We start from the raw sequence: 24,773 nt of genomic DNA on the forward strand, positions 1-24,773 counted from the left end.
ATAGATATATGTTGCTGGCACCAGGGTCTGGACACCAGTGTTTGTCAGTGCAGGAAAGTAAGGCTTTGATGCAGAAGTAAGATAGTTAGTGTTAGCAAAGGAGTTACAGGGAGCAATAGTGCTGGTTATTGTCAGAGCTACAGGGAAAATTAGTATTAATGCTGGGGTTAAAGGGAGGGTTTGTGTGAGAATTAGTGTTAGGGTCACAGGAAGGATTAGTGTTACAGAGAGGGCTTGTGTTAGTTTTAGGGTTACAAATATGATTAGGTTAAAGAAGAGGTTAGTGTGGGAGTTAATGTCAGTGTTACAGGGAGAATTAGTGGTGGGGCTACATGGAGTGTTAGTGTTAGGGCTACATGGAGTGTTAGGGTAACAGGGAGGATTTGTTGTAGGACTACAGGGAAGGAGGTTAGTATGTAAGTTATTGTTAGGTAACAGAGAGGGCTAGTGTTAGGGTTACTGTGAGGACAATTTACAAATTTTTCTAGTAGTAGTAGGGTTACAGGGAGCATAGTTGTTAGGTTTACAGGGAAGGTTAATGTTAGAGTTGAAGTGACAGTTAATGTTAGGGTTACGGGAGGGGTAAGGATAGGGTTACAGGGAGGGTTAGTGGTAGGGTTACAGGGAAGATTAGTGGTAGGGTTACAGAGAGGATTAGTGGTAGGGTTACTGGGAAGATTATTGATATGGTTACAGAGAGAATTAGTGGTAGGGTTACAGGGAAGATTAGTGGTAGGGTTACAGAAAGGGTTCGTGGTAGGGTTACAGAGAGGATTAGCGGTAGGGTTACAGAGAGGATTAGCGGTAGGGTTACAGAGCGGATTAGCGGTAGGGTTACAGGGAAGATTAGTGGTAGAGTTACAGAGAGGATTAGTGGTAGGGTTACAGAGAGGATTAGTGGTAGGCTTACAGGGAGGATTAGTGGTAGGGTTACAGGGAGGATTAGTAGTAAGGTTACAAGGAGGATTAGTGGTAGGGTTACAGGAAGAATCAGTAGTAGATTTACAAGGAGGGTTAGTGGTAGGGTTACAGGGAAGGTAAGCATTAGGGTCGGTTTACAGGGAAGGTTAATGTTAGAGTTGAAGTGACAGTTAATGTTAGGGTTACGGGGGGTAAGGTTAGGGTTACAGGGAGGGTTAGTGGTAGGGTTACAGGGAAGATTAGTGATAGGGTTACAGAGAGGATTAGTGGTAGGGTTACAGGGAAGATTACTGGTAGGGTTACAGAGAGGATTTGTGGTAGGGTTACAGGGAAGATTAGTGGTAGGGTTACAGGGAGGATTAGTAGTAGGGTTACAGGAAGAACCAGTAGTAGATTTACAAGGAGGATTAGTGGTAGGGTTACAGGGAAGGTAAGCATTAGGGTTGTAGGAAGAATTTGTGGTGAGGTTACAGGGAACATACAGTATGTGTAAGGGTTACAGGGGTGATTAGAGGAAGGGTTACAGAGATGGAATGTTTTAGGGTTACAGAGAGGATCAGTGGTAAGATTACAGGGAAGGTTAGTTGTAGGGTTACAGGAAGGGTTAGTGTTAGGATTGCAGGGAAGGTTAGTGTTAGGGTTATAGGGAAGATTAATGTTAGGGTTACAGGGAGGACTAGTGGTAGGGTTACAGGGAAGGTATGTGTAAGGGCTACATGGAGGGTCATGACTTTCATGGATGAGGGATGTTTTTAGCATTTAATCATGTAGTTATATCAATGTATACAATTGTGTTAGTTAAACAATACATTTATCTATACAAATCTGTGTACAGTATAAGATATACAAGAGGAACAATTGTGGAAGAAAGAGGAATGTACTGATTTGAGTTGACAAAGGGCAACTTAGAGAATGATATGCAGTAACTTATAACAACCAATAAACTTTTAGCAGTTGGCTGTAATCAGACATAATAAGGGTGATTTGGTAAGTTGCTGTGGGTTACCATCCTATTGTTATGCTGCCCACACTCTGCACCTAATAAATGAAAATCCGTGATTGTTTTTCCTCAAACCTATTAAAAAATACGTATAAACCGTTTATGCTTGGATTCCCGGCATCTCCTAATTCCAGGCCCCTGTGAAACTTGGCAGCAAGGCGATCTATGGGACCACAGTAGACATGATATAATTTTCCAGCACAGTTGTACATGCATCCAGTAACACAGACCCTGCTGGGTAATCCAGTTAAGGCTGCATTCTTTACATTAATCCATCCCTTCCTATTCACTTACATGCTTAGATTGTTCCAAGATTTCTGTTAAAAAAAAGAAACTTGTATTGTTATTTGGAGAACAAAAATCTATCAACTGTGCTGTGCAAGGGCAAAATATCATAGAGTATACAGGATGGATGTCTTGCTGCTAGCGATGGGGATGAGACATCTATAAAGCCTTTATGTTATGGTACATGTTCCAGGTTGAGAAAGGAAAATTCTGTCTTGTGATGGTGGGAAGCGCTAGTTTGTGCACTATATGGAAGATCTATATGGTTTAGTCCTCACTTGACTATCTCACTGGGCTGCTGGTTCGAGATGGTACTTAGCCAGCCATGTAGAGTACCCTTATACTGAGAGGCGGATATCTCATTAACAGAGGTGACTCCCGAGACTACTGCCTATAACTGACTGCACTGCCATGATTCTGGGACCTTCTATAATGTCCCATCTGGGTTAACTGATGAGCGTGGGCACACATGTACAGTGAAGTACTTATTTCCACAAAAAAAAGAACCTTTCCCTCCCTCTTGCTATCTCACCTAACAGCTATGAAAAGAGGCTGCTGTAAGAGCTTTATTTCATCTTATCCACTATCAAGCTCCATAGAAATCCCCAGATAGCAACTATGCAAAAATGGAAAGAAGTTAATGGAATCCCCTTCTCTCACTAGCATGGACCCAGAAGGGGTTGCTAGTATGCTGTCAGCTATGCAGCATCACTGGTTGCTAAGACATTTTTTTATCTACACAACCTCTTTGGTTGCTAAGACATTGTGGACTACACAGTCCCACTGGTTGCTAGGACACTGCCAGCTACACAGCATCACTGGTTGCTGGGACGTTGTTGGCTACAATGTCACTAGTTGCTAGGATGCTGTGTTGACTACACAGTCCCACTGGTTGCTAGGACATTGCCAGCTACACAGCATCAATGGTTACTAGTACGTTGTTGGCTATACAATATCACTAGTTGCTAGGAAGCTGTTGGTTACACATGTCACTGGCTGATAGGATATTGCAGGCTACACAACATCACAGGTTGCTAGGATGCTGTTGCTATGCAGCTTCACAAGGTTGCTAGGATGTTGTTTGCTACTTGGTACACTGGCTGCTAGGATGTCGTTGGCTACACAGTATCACTGGTTGCTAGAACATTTTCGACAACACGGTGTCCTGGCAGCCAGTGATGGTATACATCCGCATGTCTCCATGTGATAAATTCACGTAGCTGTTTCCAGAAGAGACATAAATATATTTCCGGGATCAACATTTGTTGCACAGAGACACAATACAATCCTAAACTTTGTCTGGAATTTGAAAGGTAAAGGCAATTTCTGAAATTCTGCAATGCTTTTTGTGCTCCACCATTACTGGCCTCACAAGTGACGAAGGTGTATTAGCGGTGCGTGGCGCTCTGTTTTCCTGCCTACAGCTGTGCCAGGCAAATAGGAAAGCAGACACAGAACAAATACAGACTTTTCAGCCTAGTGTGTGCATTATATTAGGGCATTGTACACTAATTGGAAAACATGGCTGGCCTAATGATCACAATCTGGTCCATTTACTATGTATGAAATAATGTGTTACCAAAAATCGGTCAATTAACATCTTACAATAGTCCATGTGGAATGTTTTTCAAACAAAGCATGTGCGGGATGATTATTGGACTGACTCCAACACAGGAATAATTGCTGGAAATTATTTTATGAATTGGAGTATGACTAACACTTTAAAACCTTCAGTCTTTCAAAGTTGGTGGTAATATCATAAGAGCATTCCTTCACAGTAACTATCTATAGCTAGTGAACCTGCCATAAGATAAATAGGGGGCTGCCATTACTTATTTCTTTCTGAAAATGCTACTTTTTTGGCTGTTATGCTGATCCTCTGGATTTAGTTTTTTCTAAATCTCTTATCTGGCACAAGTACACCAATCAGAAAGTTAGAGGAAAGTAAGAAATCCTTATTTGCATGATTGTTCTAGGTCAGCCTTTCTCATACTTTTTACCCTAGAGGTACCCTTGAAATAAGAGCCCAGGGAACCCCTGTTAGGATTAGTTCTTTGGGGAAAATGCTACAGATTGGTGGTGATATAGCCAAAGCTCAAGGAACCCCTAGCAACCTCTGGAGGAACCCTAGGGTTCCACAGAACCCTGGTTGAGAATGGTTGTTCTGGGTTATAGGTTTAAAGCCATTCTAAGGCTAAAATGCAACTGTGATTAAAAGGGCTTCCTGCAAAGAAGATAGTACATACCTCACCCGCTGCCCGTACCACTGCAATACAGAGAATTCGCTGCTCCAAGACTCTTAAGAAACCAACACTTCAGGGAGTGTTGATCTCCGGATCCCCCACTGTGCCCAGTGGTGCCTCCCGCCAACTCTTTTGTCACTTAAGGTAAAACTAAAGGGGTGAATACTTACCTGTCTAACCGTCCCTCACCAGCGCCAGCATCTTCTTCTGAGTGTCGGTCTTCAGGCCTCTTTATTGGCTAGCGGGGGATGACGTCACCCCTGTGTGAGCACAGAAGCTAGTCATCTTGACACTCAGAGACTGCACCAGCACTCTAAACTAAGCTGCGCTTGTGCAGCTCAGTTTGCAGCGCCAGAGAAGACAGCGAGCAGGCAGGTAGGGGCAATTTAATGCAGAATAGACAGTGTTTCCGGGTCCCATGCTGAGTGACTGCCTTGCCACACTTAGTAAATACAGAAGGTCACTCACTTGGCATGGGCACCATTCAATGTACAATTTTCATTTTCGGAATGAATGCAAATCATTCTCTGATTGGATGAGTCCATTGTGACATCACTGCCCCACCTCACAAGAGTTTCCACGGTGATCCCACAGGTATGGCACATACATACTTACATTGGTCCAAGCTGTAATGAAACTATGCTAAAAATGCCATGCCTAACAGTGGCCCTAAGATCCATGTTTAAAATGTCTAATGAGAGCAACCAAAATTCCAGAGATCCAAATAATTTTAATATTAGTGTTTGCTCGTAACAAGACAACATGGTGCAGCCATCATGTTTTGGGGGTTTAGACACTCTTCCTTCATCAGGCTTATAAATGCTGTAACTTGACTCATTGGGGTGCTTTTAGCAGTTGTTTGCATAACAAAGAGCAGTACACTCCTCTGGAATGCAACTTGCCAATACTGCCAATACTGCTCTTTGTTATGCAAACAAGCACTAAAAGCACCCCATTGAGGCCAGTTATAGCATTTATAAGCCTGATGAAGGAGGAGTGTCTGAAGCCCTGAAACATGTTGGCTGCTCCATGTTGTCTTGTTATGAGCAAACACTAAGATTAGTGAGATTTTTCTTCACTTCCTGTTCCTGTAAAGCCTGCACAAAAGTGGGGAGAAGACAGAAAGGCATAGATAAGAAAAAATAAAACACTGTGAGGAGTTCTAATCCTTTCCCACTCTTCAAAAGTAATGTTTTGTCTGGGTCTTTGTTGTACAGATTTCCCCTCCTGTCCTGACAGGAAGTAAGGAACCCCCCCCCCAACAGAGACACAAATGGCAGTAAAATCCTAACAGAAGCTCTAATCCTTCTCTTCTCTTTTCAAATGAAGTATTTGTAAAGTTTGGCTGGACTTTAACATATGTAGGCCAGAAGGCCGGAATCACAGCTGGGTAAACAGAAATTTAGAAAGGGCAACAATTGCAGCCATGCCTCCCTCATGACAGGGTTACTTTAAAGTAGAGCTAAAGGCAAAACATTTTTGTTTTAATTTTGGATATAGTAAAGGAGATTTATAACCTCTGTCAGTTTTGTTTGCATCGGTGTGCAATTATGGGAAATTTCCTTTTATTTCCTGTTCCATAACCACAACAGGAAGTGAGAGGAAATCCCTCCAAAGCGAGGGGATCCTTGTTTGTTACCAGAGTCACCAGAACTAGTGTCCCAATTTGAATATTTCCCCTCTATTCCTGTTCTGGAAACATTCCAGAAAAACATTCCATATTTTCTTCCATTTTCACTCTCAGTGATAATGGTCGCCATGACAAATAGAGTGAATCTTTGACCCCATCTTCTAATGGGGGCAAAGGCAATGAAAAAAGGTGTTAAAATCCCTCTGTGCTTTATCCAAAACTAAAAAAAGGTTTGCCTTTTGTTATATATTAAAAAGTTAAAACATCACAGAAGGGGTAGTTAGGAGGACTAATTTACCCTAATGCATTACACTTCTTGTCAGACATTTTGGAAACCATGGAAACCAGCAGGCTAACTCATAGCGTGCTCAGTTTACCATCTGTGTCTGCTTATTTTTTTTTTCTTCAGGAAACATAGTATGACTAGTCAGTGTGTTTTCTAATCAAAGTCACCAGCCCAGCGTTAATTGCATTATATTAGCTCATTTACCGCAGCCTTTGATGAACAGCCCCTATATTATTTTCACCCGCCGATAAACATCGCCGACTTTGATATACATTGAGTACTTTCCAAAACTGTGGACGCTCTTGTTGCTTTTTTTCTGCCCCTTTAAATGTACCCTGAAAGGTGATTCTGTCACATTCGGTGAAAGTACGGACTTTTGTGCTATTAAAAATAACATGTGCTATTTGAGGTAAATTCACAACATTCCAGCACCACAGAGAGGCCTTTAAATATCCTGGCGTTCAGCCTCACAGCATAATGAAGCGCGCGGCTCTTCGACAGAGAGGCCGAGCTACCATACCACCGAGCCTAGGAATGTGCAATGTCTTTTTGAAACGTTGCTAAAGAAAACCTGTCATGAGAGAAACGTGCCATTTCTTTTGAAAATGCTAGTTTCCCAGCCCTCTAGATTAAAAAGCCAGTCAGTGACATGGAACACATATGCAAATAAGGTCTTCTGACTTTTTACTGACTTTCCTGCATACTTGTTCCAGCCAGTGAATCAAAAAGCATAGGAGAGCCCATAGGTGTGCACAGCCTATTGCATTAGGGTGTGCACCCCAACATGCGTGTGTATGTGTCTATATATATGGCCCTGGCACATAGATCTCCCTGCCGTCACAGTGAAAGAGAAGTGGGTAAGCACTTCTCTTATGACATAGCTGGTAAGAGGGAGATCTTTCCCATCTCCCCGCTGCTACACAGAGCAATAATGCTAATGCGCACTAGGTGATTAGGGTGTGCCCAGGCACACACAGCACACCCTGTGTGCACGCCTATGGGAGAGGCTCAGCATCATAAGTGTGCGCAGCCTATTGCATTAGGGTGTGCACCACAAATCTCAAACACACACGCCTTTCTCTGCAGCCTCAGCGGCACAGGACAGTGAATGAATGGGAAGTGCTCTGCGCTGAACGGCTTCCCGTTCATTCACAAACTGAAGCCTAATAAACACATTTTACTATGCTTCAGTTATAAATGGACACAGTGAATGAGTGTGTTCACTGGGTTCATTTAGAAAAGAAAGGGGCCAGTAAATGACATATTGACTAGCCCTTTTCTCCGCTCTCCATCCTGAAACATCCCCTGCAGCAGCCGAGGTAAGCCAGCAGCACTGCGGGGGGTGGGAGGGTAAACATGGAGGGAAGCCTGGGCAGTAGGGGGAGTCAGCACTGCCCGACCACCCCCCCCCCCTCCTGTGCATGCCTGTAAAGAGCCTCTCCTGTCTCTTCAGTGCGAAAGCCCTTGGGCTTCAACACTGGAGCAGTGAGCTTGAAGGACGGTAAAAAAAGTCCTGCAAGTAGCATCTTTGCAGCGCTGTAGGAGTGGTGTATACACCGCTCCTAAAGCGCCCCTGCCCATTGAAAACAATGGGGCAGTGCCGCTGCAGCGGCACTTTGCGGGTGGTTTTAACCCTTTTTCAGCCGCTAGCGGGGGTTAAAAATAGCACCGCTAAAAAAGACGGTAAATCGGCGCTAAAAATAGCCCAGCTTTACCACCAACATCAGGGTGCATTCAGTGTGAAAGGGCTCTTAAGCTAAGACAGTTTCAGTAAATACAGAAAATACCTGTTGATCTTGCCAGAAATGCTGTCTGTCTGTCAATTCCTGTGAATTGCACAGAAGAAAATCGTCTTTCCTAGCTATCTTGTAATGGAGATGAAGAGATATGGACTGTTTGCAGTGCATATCAGAAGAGCAGGCTAGAGTAACAACCTGGGCTCCCTCCATAGATACAGTGGAGGAGTGATGTTGCCACCCAGGGACAGGAAGTAAGTTATTTGAATTAGGTGAAAATAATACAAAAGATGATAGAAAGAAGGTAATCAAATGCAGCCACCACACCAAGGACAAGTAGGTGACAATATATTACATTTTTGGCTTTGGGTATAAATACACTTTAAGCCATTTTCGTTCCCTATTGGGCCTGTTGTACATTCCCAGGGGTAGTTTTGAAACCCTAATTCCATCTTTTTGTCTCCATGCTCCCCGAGCTAATGGAAGTGGGCCAGTAATGGCAGGCTCCATGTTTCATCTGGGAAAGGTTTACTTTGACTCACCAATATCTAACAAAAAAAGTTGATATATAAAGCAGCAGTGTCATCTAAACACAGAGATACCACTACTTTTTTTTAAAAAAACTCTCTGGCATAGCATTGTATATTACAAATCTGATTCCTGTTTTGCTTGCTTAGGGATCTGAAGCAACCAAACCCCCACTGATGCTAATAAATGGGGGAAAACCAATTACCAGAAGGGGAAACACATCCCATGACTTTGAAAGGAGACGTAACAAGGCTCTCCTATCCTGAAGTGTCCTTTGCCACTGTAGTCAGAAAACTCTTTCAAGGATGCCACAGGCTCAAAACCTTTCTACGCATGGTTTACCAGGGGTCTCAAACTGATGACCCTCCAGCTGTTGCAAAACTACAAGTCCCATCATGTCTCTGCCTGTGGGAGTCATGCTTGTAACTGTCAGCCTTGCAATGCCTCATGGGACTTGTAGTTTCGCAACAGCTGGAGGGCCGCCAGTTTGAGACCCCTGGTTTAAACAAAACACAAAGGGGTACTGAAACTGGAGCGTGCAAAATATCAGCTTTCAGGTTTTATTGTCAAAGCTTAATTAAACAAGCTGAAGTTAGAAGCTGATTGGCTACCATGCACAGCTGCACCAGATTCCGAGTGCTCCAGTTTTAGTAAATCTCCCCCAAAATGTTGATGTATTGTGGTCTAATCACTACAATGTCCTACAAAGAGCATGGAGCAGACATCACGCTGCCTTGTAAATGTAGCGCTCTGTATTTTTTTAAGATAGCATAGCATCCTATGGGTATTCCTCTTCTTTGACAACATAATTAGAAATTGGGTTTGGGTATACATCAGTGATACCCATATACCCATGCTGCTTGATATCGTAAAGAAAATATAGGACACTCAGGGGCTAACTTACCCCAATTGACCTTTGTATTAGTTTTCTCTTCTCCCCAGTACTGAAGAGCAAATTTAATCTCCAAATTCATCAAATAGCCAGCAAAGGTGCTCATGAAAATTTTTCTAGCCAGCAAATAGCACAATTTTAGAATACCTAACAGTGGACTTTGTGGAGAATAGTCTATGGCTGCTTTCACACTGCTCCATTGCAACAACGTGGTAAATACGCATATGAGTTTTTGCAGTGGGTTTTCTGGTTGCTTGATATCAGCATGGACCTGTGAAACATCGACATGTGTCTTAAAAAAAACCTACCAAAAATGGCACTGCGGGTAATTAAATTTAAATGGGTAGATGTGTTTTTGGTGTGGCTTTAAACATGCACCGAAAAATGCAGCAAGCAGGACTTTTAAAAACACAACTGACCAGTGTTAAGAGTTCCATAGGAGTTAAAGGAATGAAATTTTCATTTTTCTTTTACGTTTTTTAACTGAAAAAACTGTGAAGGGCCTCAAAAGTAGATTTTTTATTTGGGAATAGCTGTTAGCTGAAACTTTATACTAAGACAATCAGCCTTCGTTCTTCTTCAACTTCTCCTAGCAGTCTGAGGCAAAGTTGATCCTACTGTGTAGACTGTAACATTTTAAGTCAGGCTGTATTTGTACTGCTTTAGACAGCACAGGAAAAGCAACATTTGCTGTTGCATGATGTAAGAGGGTGTTGTTCCAAGAGGCGGCTGAAGCCAAGGCATGATGTGAGATGAGCCTAATCAGAGCAAGCTCCGCTGGCTGATAAAATACAAAGGGAAGAAAGGCCAGCAGCAAGCTTATCATGCTGTTCCCAGGACCCAAATCTATTCCCTGAATAAAAACGAGCTACCACCTAAGCTTATAATCTGGGTTGTCCTGGGGTTCTGGAGGAGGCTGGAAAAATTGACTAAAAGCATCTGTGCCATTAAATCAGATCCTACTTAACCTCTGTACACAGAGGCTCCACCCAACATACCTAGTTTTAAAAAAACAAAAAGGGGCATCTAAACAGATCATTATACTCATCATTGTGGAGTTAACTTTACAATTAAAGCTCCGGGAAAGACACAAATCGCCCCTTTTAGCTGCCCCCACACTGCATTGGTTAAAGGCTTGTTTAGGGTACTGGAAAAAACACTTTTATAGACTTGATTCCCTGCTCATGCAGGCTCTTTTCATACTGCTAGACTGGTCTCCACAGCCGCTTCTCCTCTATGGCCTTGCACTGGATGTGTGAGGACGCCAAGGGACATTCTCTGCCAGAGCATAGAGGAGAAAGGTAGTGTGCCGACTGCAAGGGCAGTGGGGGATCAGGTAAATAAAAGCGACCTAAACATGCACCTAACCCTTTGAAGGAGGCTGTAGATTTTTTTTTTATTCCATAGAGATAGGCTCTAAAGAGGACCTAGTATCTGATTGTTCATGCTATGTGTAAAGTAAAGCAAAACACTTCCAGGTATTTATTGCGTATCGCAGAGATCACAGTACCCCGTAATCATGCCATTATTTACTTTTTACCCCAAGAGGAGAGAGACAATTTTGTGTAGACATCACCCAGGGTCTAAAAGCCATGTCCTGGACTGAAATGTTGGCTCAGAGATGCTATAACACTCGGGGAGAGGAGGCTGAGCATACTTCCTCTTGCTTGCAGCAGACTGCTAACACCATCTCAGCCTAGGCCAAGAAACTGGACTGGAGCTCTAGGAAGGCTTTTTAACAACAAACTTCTCACTGGCCACCAATGTAAGGTGCCTTCTCTCCACTGAGGCTCACTGAGACCTGAAAATTATTTCAAAGGTTCCTCAGGGTTAAAAAGGTTAAGAAAAGCTGCTTTAGGCCTTCATACATAGGCTGCTTATTTATTTATATATCTGTATTTATATAATACCCCACACTTTACATATTGTACATTCATATTGGTCCCTGCCCCCAAGGAGCCTACAATCTAATATTCCTGTCTCACATGTATGCCTACTAGAACCATTTGGAAAGGAGCCATTTAACCTATTAGAACAGTGATTCACAACCGGGGTTCCGTGGAACCCTAAGGTTCCTCCGGCTATTGCTCGGGGTTACTTGAGCTTTTGCTGTCTGACCTCCTATTTAATGACACCTGCATTGTTCCAGGGCCAAAGCCATTTAGTAGAACCCACAGCATGACACCAATAATCTTTTTAGCTGCCTGTATGGGTGGAATTCTGACCAACACTAAGGTGGTTCAAACCTCCTACTTATCACCACCGCAAGGAGCATTTTTTCCTATTAACCCCCGATAAGTTGGTTTTAGTAAGAGATATGAAAATTATTTTAGGGGTTCCTCTGGAGTAAAAAGGTTGAGACAGACTGTATTAGAATGTCCTTGGAGTGTATGAGGAAACGAGTAAAGCCAAGCAAACACAGGGAGAAAAAGTAAACTCCATGCAGGTAGCCTTGGTTGGGATTTAAACCATTTCATTTAAAATACTTCTACTATTTGTCTTCCCACACTCCCCTGCATAGCATAAATTAAATTAGAGATGAACTAGAGACTTATGAAAACTCTTGTTATATGAATTGCATGTGGAAATGTGCTGGTAGTGTAAGGGATAGCATCATTCACACCAGAAACCTTTGGCAGAGCTAAGTCCAGGGTGAATCTACTGGTCACGTTGGAGTTTATTGACCAAAACACAGTTATTCTTCCAAGACAGTGGCACCAAGGGAAAATTGGCTCATCATTTTGGCTACCTGCAAACATATGACCACATAATGTTTTTTTCCCAATCATGTCATTAACGGATTTTGTGTCTCTTTTGTTGCAGATGCATTGTGAACGATTTATTTGCATCTTAAGAATAATTGGAACAACCCTCTTCGGAGTGTCCCTCCTACTAGGAATTACGGCTGCTTATATCGTAGGGTATCAGTTTATCCAAACGGACAATTACTACTTCTCTTTTGGACTGTACGGTGCAATCTTAGCCCTCCACCTTCTCATCCAAAGCCTCTTCGCTTACTTAGAGCACAGAAAAATGAAACGTTCCCTGGAGACCCCTATAAAACTGAACAAGTCCGTCGCCCTTTGTATTGCTGCATATCAAGAGGATCCTGACTACTTACGAAAATGTTTACTCTCCGTCAAACGGTTGACCTACCCCGGGATGAAAATCATCATGGTCATCGACGGCAACTCCGATGATGACATCTACATGATGGACACCTTTCGCGAAATCATGGGCAACGACCTAAGCGCCACTTACATCTGGAAAAATAACTTCCACCAAAAGGGCCCCGGGGAGACGGAGCAATCACACAAAGAGAGCATGCAACACGTGACTCAGTTGGTGCTCAACAACCGATATATTTGCATCATGCAGAAGTGGGGTGGGAAGAGAGAAGTGATGTACACGGCATTCAATGCACTGGGGAGAAGCGTGGATTATGTGCAGGTAGGTCATAAGATGCTGCATGTTCAGACAGAAGGGCCTTTGTATAAGGCCAGCAGAAAGTTACAGGATACAGCAGGCTCTTTTGAACATAGTGGCCCATTCACGATGTTTAGAATACTCTGCTACATGAAAGTGTTTTTTTTTTTATTAACCTTGTACAAACTGTAAACTGTATTGAAAGTGCATAACGTCACTCTGGAGAAGTGAAGGGTCTCAAATCTAGCCTTAGCCCCCCCCCCCCCCCCATCCCCCAACACTCACATATGTTCCTAGAAAGGCGCGACCCTTCAAGACGATGGGAAAATGAAACTCATTCATCGAATGCCAAAACAACACACACGTACACTGTCAGCTGTAACTTGTTTAGGTTAAAATAATACATGCAATGGGCGGTACAGTACATTAACATTCTGAAAGTAAGAAGCCTGCAGCTTGTTTGCCTAGCACTTAGCTATAGACAACTTTTAAACTGAACTTCGGCCTTATGTTTAGTCTTGTACAGTTATACAGATTCCTCTCCTGTGCTGAAATGACTTACTCTGATGTCACTGCACACTGTGAGCTTCTCACAATGTGCATTAAAAGCTGCAACAAGATAGAGCCTGAATTTTTTCCTGGTACCATCTAAGCCTTTCCTCTCCAGCTTTACTGTTTTTGGCCCACCCCTTTCATTTGTTGGATTTCAGTTGTTTCAATCATGGAGGCTCAGCATCACATCACATAACCTAGGAATGCCCTCTTCTCCAGACTGATATCTGGTTTGTTTTTTTACCTCCCCCAACTACAAAAGTAAATAAGGCCTTGATCTTGTGATTATCATTGACACTTATTACATTATAGTGAATTTAAACCAATAACTGCCCATGTTCCATCGCTTTAAAGCAAGTCTTCTTCAAGTTGACAACAAAAATTCAGTCATGGTGTATGACAAGATACTGTGAACTACAACATAAATGAATGCAAATATGTATCTATATAGAGCAGTGGTCCCCAAACAGTGGCCTGTGTGCCAGATGTGACCCTTTGCTTGCCTTTATGCGGCTCTTGGGGCACCATTGCTTCCAATGATACAAAGCACTATGCCCCCCGGGGACCATTTTTTCCCCAGGTTTAATTCCACTTTATATTTACTTGTGCCCCAAAGTCATGCATGCAGCGGTCTGATCATGGAGAGAGAGAAGACAAAGAAAATACTTCCTTCTACCCCCAGCAGAGTGATCACAGGGGGTAGAAGGGTTCACTCGGTTTTATTGGTTTGCCACTTTGCTGCTAAATCATTCTGTTATGTTAAGCTAAAACCATTTGTTAGAATAGACCTTCCCTCACTTCAGTTGCTGGCAGGCCACTTTATTGGTTAGGTAGGATCAGGAGTGAGGGCCTCTTAATCTAAAGGGCTTAAACCATAGGGAGCGATATATAGTAAAAAAAAAAAACTTTTACGGGCTGGTGTTCCCTATGGTTTAAGCCCTTTAGATCAAGAAGCCCTCACTCCTGATCCTACCTAACCAATAAACTGGCCCCTTGTTTAGAAAGTATGGAGACCCCTGATATAGAGCATAATTAACAGAGAGCTCACCCTATCACTATGCTGCTTCTACTTTAGATGTGCTGCTGCTACAGTAGATGTCAATGACTTGGTTGAGATGTCTAGCAGGGGTTCCTCGATCACATTAGGTGCGCAGAACTACTTGGCAGGCAGCATAATTCACAGATATGCATTTCAGCTGTGTCTTTAGATGCTTTCCTAGAATTCAGCTTCACAAATTAAAAAAAGCAGCACTGAAAATTAGGCAATACATTGCATACATGGATTTACTGTTTTTCACCCAGGCAAAGCTGTGGTGCACCAGACCATCCCGCATACAAAATACCTTCCCATTATCTAATGTCATTATAATGGGTTGAATGTTGCTTTTCTTGACTTGATCACTTAGTTCCCTTGGTCATTGCTGTCAGTTCTGTATCCTCACACCTTACTGACAGCTGCAAAATTTCCACTCAGATACCACTATCATGAAAAACGTCAGAGGGGCTGCCAGCAACTAAAGTGAGGGAAGGTCTATTCTAACAAATGGTTTTAGCTTAACATAACAGAATGATTTAGCAGCAAAGTGGCAAACCAATAAAACCGAGTGAACCCTTCTACCCCCTGTGATCACTCTGCTGGGGGTAGAAGGAAGTATTTTCTCTGTTTTCTCTCTCTGTCATTGATCAGACCGCTGCATGCATGACTTTGGGGGACAAGTAAATATAAAGTGGAATTAAACCTGGGGAAAAAATGGTCCCCGGTAGCTTTATGCCATAATGTAGTAATATCCCAGATATCAAGCAATTGAGCTGCAAGTTTGAAAATGACTCGCTAAGCTATTGCTAGACTTGTCAGGCTTCACAAGTTTGTTGCACAATTGCAGCAAGTCCGCATTGCATGACTCCAGATCAACTTTCTTTGCAAACTTTCTGTAAGTCTGCTGCAAGTTTTGGTTCAGTTATGTTGTGCAATAGTCATCCCACCACAGGGGTCACTGTGGCTGAATTTTAATCCTGTAGACTTCCAGAGCTCTTGCTACAGACTCACCACTGCAACTTTGCTCTTGCTAGAGACTTGCCATCCAAATTTGCTACAAATTGAAAAGGTGTCAACTAGAACTTGTGCTTCAAGTGCTCTGCAAGTGTATAACTTGCCAGTGAAAATGTGCAGCAAGTTAACAGACTTACAGTTCAACACTGCCACACATTTGTGGCAAGTTATCCTTGCTTTTTGGGATGCACAGCATAGCAGCACATTATGGCAGACTTACCTGCCAAGTGATCCCCTCCAGCACTTGGTTGTCAGCTCTCTCTGCTGTCGCCGGTGCTTCCATTTTCTTCCTGTCTTCCTTCTGGGTTCAGGCTCTTCAGATGCTTGATTGGCCATGCTGCAATGACATCGCTCCTGGACATGTGCACGGGAGTCATATTATGACGGGACAGAGGGGGGGGGTATCGTAAATGTACAATGAGCTGCATATGCGCGGCTTAATGTACATTAACCCTGACAGGCAGGGAAAAGCAGTTATGACATAATAGACTAGCAGGGTTTCCTCTGTCATAACTGATTCTCACTGCCATTGTACACTGCACGCAACTCTGTGTAGAATTTTGGCCTCCGCCGAGAAGAATGAACTGCCTTGCATGCGTAAGCGTGATATCATCCAAGCCTATCAAAATGGTTGAATATCAGAACCTGAAAGGAGACCGAATGAATATGACAGCGGCCAGCAAGGGACTTCATGGCTGTAGTGGAGGTGAATATAGTTCCACTGTCAGGTCCCATCCAGCCCCGAAGCCTCAGAAAGCATCTATGGCGTTTGACACTTCCAGGAGTGTCAAATGTCCACCACTGACTGCTGGTTCCATCTTCTGATCTTTAGACCACTGCTTGGTCCTGTTGTCCTGTCTGGGTTGAAGGAAGGTACCAAAGCACAAAACAGGAGAACAAAAGGGAATTGTACACTGAGCGACACATTTTAGTGTTGTTGACATTGCTGGTAGACAAGCAAGACCTTTTTCTTGTTTTTTGAGAAGAGACAGCACCTCCTCTGTGCTATAAACCTGCCTGCCAGCAGTATTAAACCCAAAAGCAAACATTTCTTATATTGCAGCTTACCAATTCTTAGATGTGATGACTGCATTCATTTTCTTTCTTAGGCTTTCTTTCTTCTGTTTTCATCTGGTGATCCAGCCAGTAAGTCGATTGTTTTTCAAAAGCGCAAGCTCTCTTGAAGTTAGAGAGATGATACACTGACAGGGGTGCTTACAAAAATCAGCTTTTATTTATTCAAATAAAAACTTTATCCCAAAAGGAACAAAACTGTTTGCTGATTATGCTGTTAACTGATTATGGAGTCTGGCCTCAACTTGTTAGTGTATTTAAATTTTCTAGCACATACTCCCCAGATTAACAATGCCGCTGTCAGAAATGTGACCCCTGTGCTCCTTCGTTCAGAGTGGGGGCACTCTAATACAGGAGGTGTGTTAGTGGCCTGATCACCAGGAGGGAAACAGAGGAGTGGGGGTGGAAACGAAAAAAACTTAACGAAAAAAAATGCAGCCACCACATCTTATGGTTGGTAAGCTGCAATATATTCAATTTTTGGTTTTAATACCACTTTAAACATGAGTTTAGTTCCATGTTAAGTTCCCACGCTTCTTCTAATATCCCATTTTAATTTTTACAAAAAAATATTTTTAACTTTTATAACAAAGCTGCCTTTTCATTTCATAAGATCCTGCAGATGAAACACATGTCAGATTTAAGCCGTGTGTTCCTGATGTACATATGGTCTACACACGTTCCTTCAGTTCTCATGCTGAACAACACCTGAAGGTTGGCAATGGTCTTTAATGTTAGCTGAGGTCAAGCCAGCCTAATCCTGTGAGTTTTAGGAGTTTACGCTGTCTCCAGGCATGGGTTAGGAAGGCAGTAGATTTGTAAGTGGAAACGTAGCTCGTTGGCAAGGTGAAACAAAGCAATGTTTTCTCCAGAGAAAGCCATTTAATTTTTCTACGATTCCCCGGATGGGTATCACCTTTCAGAACCATTTGACTCTCCTAGCTATGAGTCAGACAGGTCTCTTATCCCTCAGGACTCTCCGTAGGGAGGGTCTCCTCACCCCGGTACATCTGGTGAAAGTTGTTTCAGCGGTTGATGTTAAATATGTGAATTTTCTAATCCCTGAACAGTCTAGTGGCATTTTTCCAGGAAACTCAGTTCTCATTTTAAGGAAAGATTTTTTTTTCTATTCTATTATCCTTTGTGTTCTGTTACTTCTTCTCAGGACAGCTGATCAACTTTTTGTTTATGTTTGAAGGATCATCTAAGCCAATATTATAATGAGGTTTATGAAAAGGAGTCATTAAAATATCAATTTTCTTTGTACATATGTAAAGGTTTTAATGGCTGTAGTGCTTTCCCCCTAAGGAGCTACTGGATTTTTCAGCCTGTAGGTGGAGTACAACGTGGTGCGGTGGCAATATTTCACACAGACAGGTCTAGTAAAGAACTTGCAGGAACGGTTCACAACAGCACCTGGGGGAAGAATCCACTCAGCCGAGTACATTCACGTTTTGCAGAACTGAGGACGAGGCGATGCTCTGCTGGACTGACAGCATCTGTAAAGAGAGCAGAATGCGGCCTGGCCTTCTCGTGCCCAGTTGGGAAGATGTCCAAAGGAATCACTATTCCTATGCTTTCCCTTCTTGTCAGGAACCTTTCCCTACTGCTAGTACTGTCCCTGACAGCTAGGGTACCTCTCCCTACACTGTCCACTCACATGAAGCGCTCCAAACCCAGGTGCCAGGACCTTAAATAGACCCGAGATGGCTGATGGACACACGGGGCGGCAGCAGCCAATTGGATAGCTTACCTAGTGACCCAGGGAAACTAAAGAGGAACCCTGTTACTCTTGACTTCCTCCTCCAACGACAGTGGCACATATGAGAGCGCCACCTGTCATGGAGAAAGTAGACTGCACCTGCCTACAAGCACCTATTGGTGGCCTGGCATTCAGCACATCCTAACCTGCCGGCAGCGAGAAAATGACTATTTTCCATTCTGTTAATCTTTACTTGCAGTTTGTTTGGCTCAGTATCTAGCAGAGAGAATGACAGGGTTTACAGCAGTGGTCTCCAAACTGTGGCCTGGGGGCAGGGTGTGGCCCTGTGCTTGCTTTTATGTGGCCCTTGGGACACTATTTCATTCACTAACTCGAACGATGGGGCAGAATTCCTCCCAAGGACACCAAAGAAGGGGTCCAATGACACCAACCATGTGGCACAGTTCCTCTCAATGGCACCAATGATAGGACACAATTCCAACCAATGACACCAATGATGAGGCATTGTTAATTCCAACTGATGCTGGGACATTTTCTATTTTCTACTCCCAATGGCCACAGTCCGGCCCCCCTAAAGTCTGAAGGACAGCAAACCGGCCCCTTGGTTTACAGGATACCTAAAATGCACTGCTATTCCCTACAAACAAAAAACTTGAGCCCCTCTAATGAGTCAGGAATGTGCCTTTAGACCGAGACAGGCAATGGACTAAGTAAACTTGTCTGGAGGTGGTCCCCTTAGTAACTATCTTCCTGTCTTCTAGGACAGTGGTCTTCAAACTGCAGCCTGTGGGCCTTATGTGGCCCTTTGCTTGCCTTTATCAGGCCCTTAGGGAGCTGATCCTCCCACTGACACCAAAGATGGAGAACTATTCATCCCATTGACGCCATAGATGGGGCACTATTTCATGGATGGGGCATTATTCCTCCCACTAACACTTAGAATGGGGATTGTTCTTTCCACTTTTACCAATGATGGGGCACTGTTCTTCCCACTGACACCAATGATAAGGCACTATTCCTCCAACTGAAACCAACGATGAAGATTGTTCTTCCCACTAACACTAATACCTCCTACTGCCCACAGGCATTATATAATTATTTTACCTCCACTGACCACCAAGTCTGAGGCATTTTCTACTCCCACTGGCCGAAGGCTAAAGATTTCTGACAGCCTACTGTCAAAATACCCAAACAGCTACTGGAACTGATTGGATACAGCTGCTGTTTAACTGAAAATTTCCACCCGACTTTTTGATTTATCATTCGGATGATGTTGATTGGGAGGTGACTGACAGGGCCACTACCAAGTGAGTTTCAGACGAAATTTCTACAGTGTATGGCCAGTTTACAGCAAACAAAAATTAAATTTTTAAACCTGTTAGCACTCATTGATAGCATTGCTTTCATTAATGCATTTTCAAATCCAAACTTTTTATAGTATAGGGTTTTTAAATCCCCAATTGAGTTTGGGGTCGGAAAGTTTTCTTTTCACTTCCTGTTCCAGAGATACAACAGGAAATGAGTGCCAGTTTCTCTTAACTGGGGGAAAATCCACTCCTAGACAGCTGTCATCACCATCCTGTTTATTTTTTTACTGTCAATGTTCTGTTTGGGAGATTTCTACTCTTATTAGTTCCTGTCGCTGAGATGCAACAGGAAGTGAAAAGAGATTTATGTTTAGCCATCATCTTTATTTTTATTTTCAATAGAGAGTTGAAGGGTTAAAACCCATCTCAGTTTATTTCTTCCTGTCTGTCTCCTGTTAGGAAGAATTACACTCCTTCACTTCCTGTCTCAGCGAGTCAACAGGAAGCAAAAGGAAATCTCTCCAAAGTGTAGGGAATTCCTTTTTTTTAGATATTTGTCACCGTAATTAGCATTCCCAGTGGGAAGATTGTCTCTCACCTGCTGTTTTGGTGACAAATGTAAAATTTTAGATTTCCCATGACTTTCTTTCCCGGTAGTAATGGTGACTAGGTGAAATAGAGACAGAATCTCCATAAAGGGGACACAGATAGCAATAAAAACCTGAATGAGGTTCTAAAAAGTCTTGGCTTTAGATATACTTGTAGCTGATCATTGCGGTTCCCGGAATATCAATGGGGAATATGCATTTTGTTATGGCATTGCCCTTATATCGCATCAACTTCTCATTCAGCGCATACCATATAACATTAGTCCCTGTCCCCAAAGGACCTCAAAAGTTAATGTCCCTACAAAGCATACATTAACCTACCGGTATATTGTGGATTGTGTGGGAAGCACCCAGAAGCAATTTCTACAATCACGAGGACAGCATACAAACATCATACAAAAAGTGTCAGAATAGAATGCTAACAACTTAAGAAGGAAGTTGCACTTTGTAAGGTTATTTTACCTAGCTTAGTGAATGTTGAGAAATTTTACTTTGCAAAGAATACCCAATCACAAGCAAGGAAAATGAAGAAACAGCATTTTTGTTTGCATGTTATCAAATAATAGACATCAGCAGAGCTTAACCTTATCCACTAAGCTCTGGGAAAAACGCAAAGAAAACAATCTATTTGCCTGTAGCAAATCAGCCCCCCTGTGGCTTTCAATTTATTGACATCTGCTCCTCTAATTTACCAAAGTCTCTTCAACTCTAGCTAATTTTCTATTTTATTTTTTTTATTTGTAGTTTTAGATGGACTTAGGAAGAGTAAATACTTTGGTTAAGTTAATACTGGTCAAGCAGGGAATGGTTATAACTTGTGTTCAGATTTTTAATGCTGTCTGTGTCCCGTGTGGGTAGATTCACCTTCTCAAATTGTCCCGAAAATCATTGTCCCCAAGACAGAAAATGAGTGAATGTCCAAATGTTACACTAACACAACCAGGACAGGAGATGAGGAGGAATCTTCCAATAAGGACAGCTGTTCTGGTGATAATAGTGCTGGAGGGGATTTCCCCCCACTTTGAAGAGGTTTCCCCTCATTCCTTTTTGTAACTTTGTAACGGGAAGTGAAGCTCCCTAAGAAAACCACCAGGAGTTTTATTAATCCCTCCTTACTTTGATACAAACAAAAAGAAGACTTATAGGCTAAATATACACTTTAATATTCTGTTATAGTTGCAAAGTATATAGTTTGGGCCCCAGCTGCCATCCACTTGGCAGCACACTGTGATGCCCAGGTCTTCATTGTGGTGGTTCTTCACCTTATTGGAACCAGGGTCATGTAAATTCTTCCAAAATCTTCCATGCCCCAATATAAAAAAAACGTTATACTCACACAGTAAAGATATGGATGGGGCTAGGTGTCACTGTGGGAGGATGGGTGTTCTGGAGGAACGTAGGGGACTCTGTAGCAGACTTGGTGCCCCCCCTCCCCCAAGTAATGAGGTTTCTGGATCAAGCTGGGGTAAACTGTGAGGGACAAGGTCTCTCCAGGAGACTTGGAGCTTTGCAACGGGATGAAGGGCAACTAGAGGTTCTGAAGCAAGCTAGGGGGTACTGCAGGGTGCTGGGTGGCATTGTGGGAGGTTAGGGAGCACTGCAAGCCACTATGGGAGGTTTGGAGGCACTATGGGAGCTTAACGCCACTGTTGGAGGATGTGGGATCTCCAACTGACTGGAGACCCGGAAGGAGGGAGGCCATGGCCTGGTGGTTCAGAACAATTAGACAATAATCATTACTGAGTAACACACAAAATGTTAGAATACTGATCTTTAATGTTGCATTAGCTGAGATGTAAAGCAGCCTGAAAAATATTATATTAGGCCCTCCTTGATGAGACACAAGAAACAGAGGAAGGCTAAACTTTTTTGTGTTGGGATCATCTTTCTCTACAACTCGATGATGTTCCCACAGTACGAGGCACCTGCAGTGTGTCTGTTACAGCTATACAGCCTGGAGCTGTGCCTCTGCTACATTCATCTAATCAGAGATGGCTTTCACAATTGACACCGAAGTGGGAAATGATCACTGATGGAGCCAGAATCATTTAAAGATCATCTTGAGGAAACCCTGCCAAAAGCTCAGATCTATTTTTTTGGTTCAGGGGAAAACCGAAACCTCAGTTTTGTCTGTGTTCTTAACACTTAGGAAAGAATTTGAATTTTCTCACAGTTAATTCTGCCAACCAGGAATTTCAAGCGCTCCAGAGAAATAAATAAAACCAGAGATTAGTTTACTTGTGTATTCCTCCCAAAGACCCCAAATCATTTTTCTTAGTTCAGTTGGTGTTGTTATTCACAATCTTTTTTATACCGAAGCTTTCTTCACACCTATGTACTGCGGTAATGGGTGGTATAATACCTATGGCATGTTACCGTAAAACACATGGCACGCTGTGTGGTGCCATTAGGTCATGACAGGACTGCACTACAGCACATGGTATGCACATTGTGGTATGGCTGTGGGTAGGGCTATCCAGGTGGTAAAGATTTAAAATAAATAAGTGGTTTAACTCCTTCTTTAACAAGGAACTAAGGTAATTTTTTAAACTATTATAAACCAGCAGCTAAAACATTCTGTAGCTGCTGACTTTGAAGACATTCACCAGCCTAGGAGTCCAGCACTGTCTTCACTTGGGTAAGTTCTTGGCTGGCCTTCAAATCCCCAGTGCCAACATCTTGGCTGTGAGAAGCCAGCTGTGACTTCCTGCTGTTTTACAGCCGCTCCTCACTGTGCATGCACAAGATAGTGCTGCGCTTTCAGACTGGCCTGCAGCATACTGGGACATATGGATATATGTTATACATTCACATCAGTCCCTGCCCTCAAGGAGCTTACAATCTAAGGTCCCCAACTCACATTCATAGATACACATACCAGTGTCAATTTGGACAGGGGCCAATTGATCTTCCAGCATGTCTTTGGCGTGTGGGAGGATGCTGGAGTACTTGGAGGAAACCCACACAGGCAAAGGGAGAACATGTAAACTCTGTGCAGATGGTGCCGTGGTTGGGACCTGAACCAACGACCCACTACTAAACTGACATAGATCCATACTCCAAATAACCCTAAAAACATATTTAAATTAAAAAAAAATATGGGGCAGACTCAATGGACCACTTGGTCTATTTTTTTCTGCCGTTACTCTTCTGTTTCTATGTTTCTATCATTTATTATTTTAATGAAAGCTGCAGATTAAAACATTTTGAAAATTGTTTTTTGAAGTTCCATAATGAGGTACAACTTGAATGAGAATTTAGTGACTGGGTTTACGTCTACGTTAGGAAGCCTATTGTATCTAACTCAAGGGATTAATAAAAAAAAAAAAGAAAACATTGTATTATTGGTAAAGTAATGGTAATAGTTATAAATATTCTGAATAGTAACAAATGCCTATTTTCACAGATTGTATATTTCACATACAAATACATTATTGATTTATCTAATTTTAGATATTTATTATGGTTCATCTAATGTCCATTATGTTTCTGTTTCTTAGGTCTGTGACTCGGACACTGTGCTTGATCCGGCATCATCTGTGGAGATGGTGAAGGTTTTGGAGGAAGATATCATGGTTGGCGGTGTCGGAGGAGATGTACAGGTAAACACTTCAACTTAGATATTGATTTTTTATTGGTTTCCTATAGTATAGCTAAAAATCCCACCCAACTGCTGGTAATTGAACTTGCATATTGCCCTTTCATGCCATAGGGGTTGATTTACTAAAGGCAAACACACTGTGCACTCTGCAAGAGTAGTTGCTCCAGAGCTTGGTAAATGAGTAAAAGCTCTGCTGACTTCCATCATCCAATCATGTGCAAGCAAATAAATGAATTTTTTTTATTATTTACCTTTGCATATGATTGGGTATTCTTTGTAAAGTGAAGCTTTACCTCCTGTACTAAGCTCTGGAGCAACTGCACTTTACAAAGTGCACAGTCTTTGTGCCTTTAGTAAATCAAACCCATAGACTGGTTTGTTTAAAATGTATGTCTAGTGCAGTTTTAGGCCTCTTGCACACAGATGCCTAAAAAAGCCACTTTTTTAGGCATATTGGCTTGTACAACATGCCCCAAGAAAAGCTAGAAGAATTGTATGCATCTACGAGTATGCACAAAAACATGCATTTACTATATAGCCCATCCTTGTGTTTTTAGGCAGGATATTTCTGCCAAGAATCTGATTTTCATACATCAGTGTTGTGTGCAAATACCCTTTGTTTTTAATAGAGTAGGAAAGAATTAGAGCCCCTGGCAGGTGTTTCCTGCTCTTTAGGGCTCTGGTAAAGAGATATCCCCTCCTTCACTGTCCTGGTGGTTTTAACCGTTTTAACAGCCAGGAAATGATTAAAAATCTTTTTTATTGCTGTCTATGTCCCTGATGAATCTTTTCTCTTATTTTACTCACTGCTTTCTGAACAAATCCCATGTATCCTTAGTGCATTGTATTAATAAAACTATCTGCAGTTTTCGTTTATTTAAAGCTGAACCTCACCAGCCTTGCACAATTGT

The 24,773-nt window shown here is 42.5% G+C and overlaps 1 protein-coding gene across 1 annotated transcript in view; it reads left to right on the forward strand.

Annotated features, from left to right (window-relative positions):
- Positions 1 to 24,773, forward strand: part of HAS2 (hyaluronan synthase 2) — a 40,512-nt gene that overhangs the window by 11,542 nt on the left and 4,197 nt on the right. Inside the window, exons 2-3 of the mRNA XM_073632203.1 lie at positions 12,345 to 12,971; positions 23,762 to 23,863. Coding sequence (XP_073488304.1) covers positions 12,345 to 12,971; positions 23,762 to 23,863 — 729 coding nt within the window. The remainder of the gene's footprint in view (positions 1 to 12,344; positions 12,972 to 23,761; positions 23,864 to 24,773) is intronic.

Source organism: Aquarana catesbeiana, linkage group LG05 (genome assembly GCF_042186555.1).
Source record: "Aquarana catesbeiana isolate 2022-GZ linkage group LG05, ASM4218655v1, whole genome shotgun sequence".
NCBI lineage: Eukaryota > Metazoa > Chordata > Amphibia > Anura > Ranidae > Aquarana > Aquarana catesbeiana.